Here is a 12,448-nt window from a genome sequence, read left to right as displayed (position 1 = left end):
TAAATTTGGATATGAAAGGACAATCGTTAATAATAAAATCTATTTCGATCAACACATTTTCATTTTAATATCCGTGAAAAGTTGTCCAACGCGACTGTATTTTCGGTATGTATTAATCACGTCTCGCCTCTGGCCTGAAAAATTAATTTAAAATTTTTAAATGGGGGAGGCGATGTTTTCCGGCAATGGCACAATCAGGGGTCAAGGACTCAGGTTTAAGGACCGTCAAACTATAGTATTATGTATGTATAATTATTTCTACGATATCCGTCCAAAAATATTAGTACTTTTGTATGTAATTTGCAGTTAGATTACTAACTATGGCTTGCTTTAATGATGAACAAAAACATCTTGAGGAAATCTACATGCTAGGAAAAGAAAGTTATCCAAGAAATGTGTAGTCATTGGTGTAAAGTAAACTTGTGCATAAAAGTGGATTCGTACCTAGTAGTGAGGCAGGCACCGGTCTCTTCTAAACATCTTTTTTTGTGTAGATAAGAAATACCAATGCCGGAAAACAAAAGAATTAATCATCAAGTAATAATTAACTTAAACAATGAAGCAATAATTTCGAACAATGAACCAATTAGATTACCGGAGATACCTAACTTGGGAGGCACAGGAAAAATACTGGCTTCATTAATTATTCATGAGAGATATCAAAAGTTGTGGGCTCGTGTACTAATGTTCAAGGATAATATCTTAAGGTAAATCGCAAAAGGAAAATTATCTAGGTCATGTTTTCATACGAATATTTTGCAGGAATACGAGAGCCACACTGAAAGTTTTGCACTCATAAATAAAATTATTTATAACGAAATGTTTATTGCTTTTCAAAATATTCTTCGTTACATTTTAAACACCTTTTCATACGCTCAAACCATTTTTTAAAACACAAAGCCCACTCATTTGAGAGTACGTCTTCAAAGTGTTGGTTGAAAGTCGCCACTGCCACTTCTGGCTCCGGAAATGTCAATCCCCTCATCCAATCTTTGATTTTCGGGAAAAGAAAGGAGTCACATGGTGTTAAGTCTGGGCTGTGAGCAGGATGGGTCACGAGCTCCACCTTTTCGGTACACAAAAACGCTTTTGTTTTGTTCGCCGTGTGAGAAGAAGCATTATCGTGGTGCGATTTTTCGGTCACCTCTCGCGAACTTTTTCGAGAACCTTCGGCAGACAAACGGTGGTGTACCATTCAGCATTCACTGTTGTTTGTTCTTCGAGGGCAACAGAGCAAACATGACCCGTTTTAGAGAAAAAACTCGCTGTTTGTAAAATATTTCGTCTCCAGTAACGATGTCATAAACAGCGTTTGAACGCCCGTGGTCAAACTTTAGCAACAACTCTTTGCACCAAACAACACGAGCCCGTTTCTGGTCTGATGTGAGTTTAACAACAAAGTTTCCTGACTTGCAAATGTTTGTGCAAATTTTTTTCAATTTGGCTCATATCGATCGTCGTAGGTGATTCGCCGATTTTCTTCAATGAGTCGCTTGATGGTAGCCACATTTTAATTATTCACTGCAGTTGACGGACGACTTTCACGAATCTCATCATGGTGAGAAACAAGACCACTATTAAATTCAGCGTACCAACGCCTGACAGTGCTTAAATGTGGTGCTTTAAGCCCAAAAGCGTTTTGACGGCGAGCACAGCGCTGATGTGGAGAAAGAGAACTTTTAAAGTCATAAAAAATCATCTATAAATCTCTAAGAGTCGTATTCTAGAACTCTACTCAATGCTCAAGTCAGGATTGCACTGGAAACACAAGCACTGGAAATACGACCCTAATGGCAGGGACTTCAGTATGATTTCGAGTGCTTTAAACCATACTCAAATCCTGACTTGAGCATTGAGTAGTTCTAGAATACGACCCTAAATCGTTCTAAAATCTTTACGCGTTAAATTCATTTTCAGTGCGAAACCGTACAACTCAACTGGTCAAATTTAAAAAATGACAATCAGTTACCCGCCTAAAAATATTGCATTCGATATTCGATAGATAGAATTCTATATTTTGTTTAAACATAACATTTGAATTCCGAATATTAATGAGTCGCCAGGAGTGCAAAACTTTCAGTGTAGCCTACGTATATCCAAACCCTAGTGATTTCTACGAAATAATTCATGTGTATTAATATGGTATGATTTTGGTGTTTCATTTGCGTAAATACTTGTTCTCACTTTTCTTTTAATTTTGACTTCAGATTTATACATCTAGTATATATCGACCAGTTTAACTTGAGCTTTACTATAATGGACGAAAATTGCAAAAATACATATTTATTATTTAATTAGGTACCGACGAAATGTGATTCCGTTTGTTTTGTAATTAGATGTTTTGCTGTTGTCCCACACTACCCAATAGAACAGTTCCCATTGTTAGAGATATTATCTTTATTAAAATAAAAACAGTACGTAAACACAGGTCAGTTGTTGGCGCTGCACTATTTCAGTTTTCTAAATTTGTGACTTCAGCACAGACGAAAGTTGATATTTAAAAGTGATCTAAGGCTCATTTACCTGATGAGTTGCCAGGGGTGGATGGCCTTTATTTCGTGTCTATTTCTGGTTATATAATAATAATAATAATAATAAATAAATGATATTATTTTAACATATATATTAAAACATCTAATTACAAAACAAGCGGAACCACATTTAATTGGTAATTAAATATTAAATATAATTTTGCAATTTTCGATCATTATAGTAAAGCTCAAGTTAAACTGTTCGATTTGAAGATTTTGAACAATTGACGACATCCGTCAATTGTTTCGAATTCGGACTGGCCAATCGAAGCGCAGTTGTCACAGTAATAATTTGGCAGAATAGTTTTCAAACAAATTTAATGACATTTCGTCTTTATTTCTGGTTATATGCTCTATGGGTTTATACTAATAATACATAATAGTACAACAAGAAGTCTCACCGTATTCTATTCATAGTCCTTGTATGTCTAGAGCACCCTAGGCCCATCAGTGGAACCTTCGCCGATTGGCAAATACTTTTAACACGATGGCAAACATGTGCCATATTGCTGGGCTGCAAGTCTATGCCACCGAAACGATAAAAAGAAGAGTAAATGAAACGATTTTTCTTGCACTATAAATCTGATAAATATGTAGTTATGTACCTATTTATTATACAGGACTTTTTAAGGATGTACAAAATTTTGTGTTCAAAGCAGTTAGTTGTTCGAAGTAAAGCCTCTCTACGAATGCCACATTAAATGTATCACAGCATTTTATTTTTTAATCGTTATTGATGTCGTTTTACTTATTAGGTAACATCAGTTTAAAGGTTTTTGATATCTCTTATAATAATAATAATAATCGTCTGAGCAACACTTAACGATACCATCCTGTATAATAAATAGGTTCATACCTATATATTTATCAGATAATTTGACTATTTATAGTGCAAGAAAAATCGTTAAGCTTATTCTTCTTTTTATCGCATCGGTGGCGTAGATTTGCAGCCCAGCAATATGGCACATGTTTCATACTGAATTATCGCCTGGGCACACTTAACTATTACACTCTGTATATTTTGTAAACCGTATATAAATGTAACAATTTAATTAAGGTGTCTAATTATGCGATTACCTATACCTACAAAAAAGTAAATTAGTTACAAGACTTTCAAGTGAACGAAAATAGGATATTGTTTAAGATTTTTTAGTGAACTCGTTTCAAGACAAGACTTTAAGTACGTCATGGTTATTTATCAAATGATTTACTAGTTACATTCTCACTATGGAAACTAGTGATTAGCGTTTTGTTTCAAAATTTTGGAGTTAGCGAAATTAGGATCTATTTCCAAGACTTTCAAGTGAACGAATTTAGGATCTAATCCCATGATTTTGAAGTAAACGAAATTAGGCTTACAGGGTTATTTAACGTTTTTCATATACTCGAAAGCTCATAGGAATGCCTTTTTAAGTGGTTCCAAGTTATTTAAAAATAACTACGTATAGTTTTAGCGCGCTTCTCATGTAAGTTATTTATGTAACTGAGCTTCCGATCCTCCATCTTCTTCTATCTCATCAAAAGATTCAAGTGAATGAAATTAGGATTAAGTTTCAAGACTTTCAAGTAAACAAAATAATGCTCTACAGGGTTATTTAATATTTTTTCCCTCACTCGAAAGTTCCATACATATTGTTTAAATGATAGGAATGGCTTTTTTAAGTGGTTTCAATTTATTTAAAAATAAGTATGTATAATTTTAGCTCGCTTGTCATGTCACATGAAAAGAGTTCTACGCCCATATATAACTCCAGAAATGTATAAGCTCTTCCGGTCCTCCATCTCGTTCTATGCTAAACGTACAAGATAACAAGGAACAATGTTCAATATTTACCTGTCGTCTTCCTTGGCTATTTCTTCGAATTTGTCTTGGAATAGTATGTCTTCTTCCGTCTTATTGAAGAATAGCAGATGGACTTGTTCGCTATGACAAACGAAAATGTATAAGATTTAAATGCGTTTCGCTATTCACGGCACGAGTTGCCTTTGTTTAAGTTAAACGTAGCAAATAAACTTCTCGGTAGGGAAGAATGTATTCTTGAAAACTGCAAACAGCATCAAGTGCAGCAATTCTAGACAATTTTCATATATTTTACTTATCGTCGCTTAGCAAACAATACCTCTTAAGTAATTTCAAGTAACTTTATAGGCGCGTGAAAAACCTCCATATATGTATTATTGTATAAAATTATTGCATATATTATTGTAACAAAATTATTAAAATTTTAAAATTCTATTAAATAATTAACCTATTACTAATAATAGGTAAACATTTAAAAAAATTATACAATAATATATGCAGGTTTTTCACGCCCCTAGAAAATTACTTGAAATGACTTAAGCCGTGTTGTTTGCTAAGCGATGATATATATCGCACTGCTATTACAATAGTGTTGTAACTCAAAATACGCGAAATTCAAGATTATTGGTATAATCAATATAATAAAATAGTGGTATAATAAAGTAATGCTTTACTGAACTTAAAATTTGATTCGCTACACGTCAATAAAACCGTCATTAGAAAATTGTAAGAAACAATTAAAAGATATATACTTAATACAAAATGAGCCAAACTTTAAGTGAGCTACTTCTGGACAAAACGGTCCTTACTCAAAATATGAAAATATTTCTTCCCTTTTATTTTTAAATATACTTGGAAAGTATGAAATTGTTTAGATGTCTACAATAAAATTTATTTTATACATAAATTTTAATAATCTTTCACGGGAAGTAAGTAGTACATTTTCCATGGATTTTTAAAAAACACACCTTTTAGTAAAGTGCAACAGTGCAATATAACTTAACAATAACGAAATAATAATGCGTTAATGTGCCAGACAACTACAATTCACTATACTATGAGTATCAGAGCAGTGGAATTCACTCTGGGGCACATAATAATAAAATACACACGCATAGCCCCGCACACATACATACATAGACAACCACAAATTACATCCAAACTCTCGTGAGAAATAAAGGCCATACAAATATTTCTCCCGACCCGGGAATCGAACCCGGGATCTCTGCGTGGCAGACCAGCATGGTAACCGTTCGACCAGGAGGCACTTGCTTCCCAGAACACGCAGATTAGAACCAATTTAGAAAAAAATTGTTTCCAAATTTGGTCCTACCGGGAATTGATAGAATAAATAAAAAAACGTACGATATAAAAAATATCGTATTTCATTATCAAGTAGAACTTTGTCATTGTCGGCACCAGCCAAATGGCGTATACAGCTGATGAAATGTAAGTTATTTATTTACTCTATTTTGTCAGTATCCTAAAAATTATTTTGGAATTACGTCATTTTATTATTGATGGTGCGTTATATAACCATATGTTTTCAGTTCAACATTATAACCTAGAGAATAAAATAGTGTATTATTAATATCTATAACATGCAAAGCGACGGCTAAATTCGAAAACCTCGTAACATCATTTTTGGCCGAAAGCCCTCTTCTACTCTTCAAGCACAATATTGGGCAATTAAAGCTCAAAATGTAATTTCCAAATCCTCTTTTAGTTTTAAAGAAAGGTTAACATAGGTTCTCATTAAAGTTATTTCTAAGTAATTCTGTTTTTGTGCCTACTCAAAAGTTTATGCTATGTGTTGGGCGAATATGTTAATACAAAAAAGGTCCTTGAAAATGAAAATGAAAAATGAAAAAAGTTTGTTTCTTTCTTCATAGTTGTTTTACATAAAGTTGGGACTTCATAATAGGTGTCATCCACCTATGACTGCATGGCCTGCTCTTCCGTTATTCCTTAGTCGCTCTTCCATTATTCTTTAGTTATAGGAAACAAACTTAATAATTCTCTAAGTTACAAAACTTATTGATTCAATATTATTTTATATTATATGTACCCTTGTACGAGTATGCGCGATTTTACAAATTTTTTAGTCAAGTCGACTAAAAACAGTGTTTTATGAATCCTACGCAATGTAAACTTTTTGTTTTTTACCACACTAATATACCCTATGCTTTCAGTACTGGAATAACAGAATTCACTAATAATTCACCGAGTACACCCAGACCAAAACCATTTAGAAAGGTTTTTTTCCCAAATAGTAGTATAGTAGCAATAGAGCTCATTGTGAAAGAGTTCGTCCAGGGAAGTACTTATTTCTGGTGCCAAGCAGTAATGTGAGCATTACTGTGTTTCGGTTTTGAAGGGTAAGGATGCTAGTGAAATTACAGGCACATGCGACCTTCAACTTATGTCTCAGTATGACGTCCGTAGTGGCAGTGTCCCTCAAATCTTTGCGATTTAAAGCTCTGAACTGCAATATGGACAGGCGTGTCGCTTAACGTCAGGTGCACGACTTGTTCGTCCTGTCACTTGGAATAAAAAAAATTAGACCTATCAAGATCCCGTCATTCAGCGCCCACGTGACCGAAACCGTTTACGTTTAAATGTCTTTGTTTTAAATTGATTTTATTGTTTACTCTTGTTTATTCAGCATTATTTTCAATTAAGCTAGGACCTCTGAACACGACATTTCTGGCATTAAAATAAACAATTTTGTTCTGAGTCGCAAACATTTTTTTATTTCCGTACAAAATGTAGTAGAAATAGAAAAAATATTGTGAATTTGCGAAAGTATATTTCCAAGTTAATATAGAATGTAGCATATCTAGTATTAATTTAATAAAAAATAAACCGTATTACCTGCGTTTATTCGTAATTGAGCAAGAACTTTTAATTATTAATCCTTATTCTGCTAGTGCATGTTAAAAGCCTGGTCTAAACATAATTATTCTAAGACATAAATGAAAAGAATATGTAACGCAACGCATATTTAAATAAATCAGTAGGTCGATCACGATGTCGCGTGTCTACCATTGACTTAATGGAGCTGGCTAAAGCTTTTAAACCAAAGGTCAATGCCAATAGATAGTATATTACTTAAGTATTGCGTAATAATCAATTTCTTTCCAATCACAATGGCGTTGATATTAAAATAGGCCCGTGTAAAAGCTTACTTACAATGTGTTAGGCCATTGTGAGAGAACGGAACCTGTACTAGGATACTTAACGTGACCATAGTCCCGCTTTTAAGCTTCGTGTCCCGCTGTCCCCAAAATATTTAAATGTTCCGTTTTGACAAAACAGGACAATAAATGTAAAAAAATGGTACGAAAAAAAAAAAACAGAAAAATATATAAAGCCAGCCCACCAGACAACACAACAAGTTCCTTTTTTAATTTTTGGTTATTAAACATTTTTAGTGCTTTCTTTTTTTTACAACCATTTCGTAACTATCATAAACAAGTGTTTTTTTCAACAATAATAAATGTACAGGAGTCCCGCTGCGAGGAAAAAAAATAATGGTCACGTTAAGGATACCCTTGTGTTACAGTATTACGACCTCACACACTTGGATTTATTTATAAATATACAAAACATGTAAATGGAATAATAACATAATAATAATAGAAGAAACATAAGTTAAGAAAATCGTAAAGGTGAATCCAGATTTGTGACATTTCCACGCACTGGACTTCGTAACCGTAACAGATACGCGTGATAGAAACACAAATGTAGATGGTTTTTCATACTCGGACAAATGACACGACCAGTATTGTTACACGCAGCGATCCAAAATCCACGGGCCTTTGAACTGGCATGTAAATTGTGGCTACGTGACATTCTAGTGAGATTCAACGATGATTTTTGTACTGTCACGCTGCGATGTCACAGGTCAAGTCCTGATTCGTCGGAAGGAAGTTTGTTCAAAGGATTTCCTGTCCTAGTCCGGGTGTGAGCAATGTCCATAGTTTTGACTTTGCCACACGTGACAGACGCGCCACAATTTTGTGTGTGTATATACATATGACGTCACGGAGTTTCGGTGCGTCGAAATGTTACAAATGTGGACCCACCTTAAGACAACTAATAGTATTATTTGTATGCAAGCAGAGTAGGTACGAACGTGAGTGTGTCCTCGTGCAAGCGTGCGTGCGTGTGTGTGTCAGTGATTACTTACCAACGCGGGTTTGACCTGCCCAGCATGAACCTTAGTAACCCTAACATCGGAGTGATGCCTGTGCCAGCTGCGATGAAGTATATTGTTTTTACTGCTTTTAACTGCAAAAGAAACAATAACGATTGGACCCCACTAATCAGTACTAGTGTTTATGTGGGTATCAGAGGATCCGAAAGAACCAGGCGTTGGAGGACATCGTGTCTGAGTCCAATATTATCGGAAAAATCATGTCCGCAAGACCCCGTTGGCTCGGACATCTCGAAAGGATGCCAGTTCATAGGGCAGTGAAAAAGGTCTACATGAGACGTCCTAGTGGTCGACGATCAGTTGGTCGGCCCAAACACCGATGGAGGGACGAAGCGAAGAAAGACCTCTGGGAGGAGATTACACAAGACAGGGCGCGCTGGCGCCAACTCGTAGGCCAACTCACTTCGGGTCGCTGAGCCGGCGGAGTAAGTAAGTAGTAAACAAGAATAAAATATTTTTTCACTTCTCATGCTCTAAAAGTACGTCAAGATAGCCTTACGGAGCGGGAGTAAAGTGCATCCTTTAATCCTTAGGGAATAAACGGTACCTAATTTTTTAATTTACTTCGAGGGAACAAACTCAAACAGTCAGTAGTACGCTCGGTTTTAGTTTCGTGCCTTTTCCGCATATACGTTGGCGCCATATTATTTTACCGCGTTTGTTGTATCTGTTTGGTTGCAAAAACAATACCGCGAAAACTTCAGAATTTTGGTTCGTAATTTTGTTGTAGAGCGAAAACGATTGAAATATTTTTTTCTTGCAATGGAAGTGAAAAGTTAAGTTTTCAACTTTTCGGTGTCTAGCCACCTCGGGTATACATTGGCTCATTTTAGTACCTCGATAAAAATATCATTTCAATTCAAATAAAAATGTAAGTATTTTCACTCCCGACTGCGTATCAAACTATTTTTAGGTATACTTTATACAAGATGCGTCCACGGCATACAATCTGTCATTTTTAATCAGTGAAAATTGTATATGATGTACTAAGAAACACGTAAATTCTACAATATATTTACGTTGCAGAGTTATTATATTACATATATTATTTATGTTTTTTACCTTTTGAAGTTGAAAATTTCCATATGGTCCGGAGAGCGTAACATTATCGCCAGATTTCAATTCAGCTAACAATGGTGACATTTGCCCCTTTTCATATTTCTTTATGGTCAGTTTAAGCGCCCCCGAAACTTCGGTTTCAGCGCCCCAGCCTTCGCCAACGGGCGTATATGATCTCACGCAGTTCGTCTCTGAACCTGTGAAAAAGTAATTTTACTTTGCAATTATGATTCAAATTTAGAGGTTATCGTGGTCCACCCTACGGTGGACGACGCTTGCACGTTTGAACTTGCAATTACAATATTACTACCACATACAGATCTGAAATGTCAGATACATAACGTAAAAGTTAATTTAGCATGTTTTGTAAAAAATCATAAGGCCAAAGTTGTTATTTAAAATGCGAGGTTGTTACTATTTTACAAATAACCCCGTATAAAAGAAACAGTGTATGAAAATAAGTTTCAATCTTTATCGGTTAGTGACGTTATTCTTTTGAACGTGCGGTATGTGCGATGATATACCAAGTAGATAGTATTGTATCGGTTTGATCACGGTACTTATTTGTTTTATATACATATATCTATGTCGTCAAAACCACTGTGAGCTCAATCGAGGAAAGTGACTGATATAGAGATACACGGTGCATGTATACGGCGTAAATTTATAAAAAAGAAATTAAAAAACTTTTTTAAATCAAAACTGTCCATCACCGTAGTGATGGGTTAATATATTACTTGGTTAAATGTTAAACGAATATCCAACGTACCTGAAACTGGCATATGTATACAAATGTGATGTCCCAAAGGTACAACGACGGGTCCTAAAAGCGGCGTTAAGGATAATAACGTAGTGTCGTGCGACACACGACTCACGGACACGACACGGCATTCTACGGTCCTTGGGGACGACACTCTTGTCGGAACGCCCAGTGATATCTCCCCGCAGCCTTTCCATACACCCGTCTCGGCCTTTTGGGCACTCACCTGAAACAATGTAACGAGATATGTCATACAGGGTATCTCGTAAATAATGGACAATATGACAACAAGAAAACAGAACAAGATGTTCAATAAAATTTAATTAAGAAAAGTTCTTGCTTGCTATATTCATATATTTGACGACCTCTACGGTCAAATGGCTTGCATACCGGTTTTCATAATGATCCGGCCGGGTCAATGCATGAAAAACTAACATTTGCTATATTGTCTCGGGTCTGGGTGTTTGTGGTACCGCCGTTGTTTCCGATATCCATAACATAAGTGTTAGTGTCTTACTTTGGGGTCAGAGCAACCGTATGTGATGTTGTCTAATATTTATTTATATGACCTTTTGCAAAATACAAAATATCGAACTGTTTTTTAGAATATGTTTTTAATTTTAATGTAATCTTTTAAAAGGTACAAATATCGGCAAACAGTTAAATGGTCCACGTGATGGAAAGTAGTAACGGCCTATAGATTAACGCCAGATATATTGAGATATTAAGGAGCGTTAATATCGCCAACTTGTTTGCCGGCAGTGTAACATGAGATTTTAAGGGTCTAGTGTCTGTTTTTAGGTTGACGTTCCTAATAGCAACGCTACTTTGCGGAAAAAATACGTGGCTACAGCTACATACTGTTCATTATTTACGGGGCAGCCTGTATATTGTAGATGGAGACATGTATGCTTACGCTTCAAGAGTTTTGACAACATTCTCATTTCCTTTGTGTGCCGTCGTATCGTATCATGAATAGTTAAAAATAATTGTTCAAGTTTTAATTACTGCATGTCGAATTAAGCTATTATGATATGAATTAAAATTAGGATAAGTTCAAATTTCGTAATTTATTAGTAAACGTGTAAAGGTGACAAAGGAATATTGTACAATAGATTGAAACTCTGTCACACGATGTACCTATGAATCCACGAAAGTACGTAAAAGTAAACTATTTCGCCTAAAGATGGATGCAGCTGAATACAGCTGATCTGTCTGAATACAGCTGACGTGTGTTATGTTACTAACTTGTATGGACTTTGATGTCTGAGAACAAATGATTTTTATTATTTTTTAAAGGGAAAAATATTGCATCTTTTTCGTTTTTAAGAACTGAGAGCCTTGGTACAAGTAGTCAATTTGGTTTCAATAAATTTTATCTAACCATTACATAAATTTTTTAGTGAATAAAATGATGTTTTACTACCACGATAAAAGCCGAAAAAACCAAACGCAAAAGATTTGTAACGAACACTTAAATTTGTAAGGTATCGATTGAGCTTAGTTGGTAGAAAGGTGGCGCTAGTTTGGCAGGTTCGAGTCCTGCCAGATCCAAGAATTCTTTTGTTTTAATTCGATTTTTATATTAATGATTATAATAACAGTATATATAAAAAGTTGGTACCTTAGGCTTTTCTCTATATTAAATTACGTTTACGAGGAAAGCTTCAGGTTACGATAAAATAATAATATATTTATTTCCAATGGATATCTTTTAGGTTCAACGGTGTCGGTTATCGTATTTCTTCTTGAGCGGTTAGATGCTTGTGATAAACTCCCATATGCAATATTGCACATGTGTTTCTAGGTACACATTTTAGAGGAGGGATTACTTACCCAAGATTATTTTAACCTCATTATTTCGGCGTGAAGAGACGTTCTGCCGTCCATTAACTAAAACGCGGCTAGGTGACAAGTGGTGAATTATTCGTTTTAAATATCATAAGATAGAGCTCAAAACCGTCTATTTAAAAACAGTCAAAGTTTGTTAACGTGGTCGACACATCGGAATTTACCCTAATCGTGCATAACTAAAATAATTATCTTTAAACAATTTCAATATTCTAAAACTAGGTTAT

The 12,448-nt window shown here is 35.1% G+C and overlaps 1 protein-coding gene across 2 annotated transcripts in view; it reads right to left on the bottom strand.

The window, feature by feature from the left end:
* LOC113231184 (cytochrome b5 reductase 4) overlaps positions 1-12,448 on the bottom strand; it is a 159,072-nt gene that overhangs the window by 4,423 nt on the left and 142,201 nt on the right. For both annotated transcript variants that reach the window (XM_026465370.1, XM_026465371.1), the window contains exons 5-8: positions 10,380-10,596; positions 9,614-9,807; positions 8,525-8,625; positions 4,366-4,455 (exon numbers count right to left, since the gene is read on the bottom strand). In XM_026465370.1, the coding sequence (XP_026321155.1) occupies positions 4,366-4,455; positions 8,525-8,625; positions 9,614-9,807; positions 10,380-10,596 (602 nt within the window). The remainder of the gene's footprint in view (positions 1-4,365; positions 4,456-8,524; positions 8,626-9,613; positions 9,808-10,379; positions 10,597-12,448) is intronic.

The sequence above is a fragment of the Hyposmocoma kahamanoa genome, unplaced genomic scaffold (assembly GCF_003589595.1).
Source record: "Hyposmocoma kahamanoa isolate Upper Pololo Valley unplaced genomic scaffold, ASM358959v1 65, whole genome shotgun sequence".
NCBI classification, from domain to species: domain Eukaryota; kingdom Metazoa; phylum Arthropoda; class Insecta; order Lepidoptera; family Cosmopterigidae; genus Hyposmocoma; species Hyposmocoma kahamanoa.
Note: the sequence above shows the minus strand (reverse complement) of the source record. Positions and strands in the feature narration are given on the sequence as shown.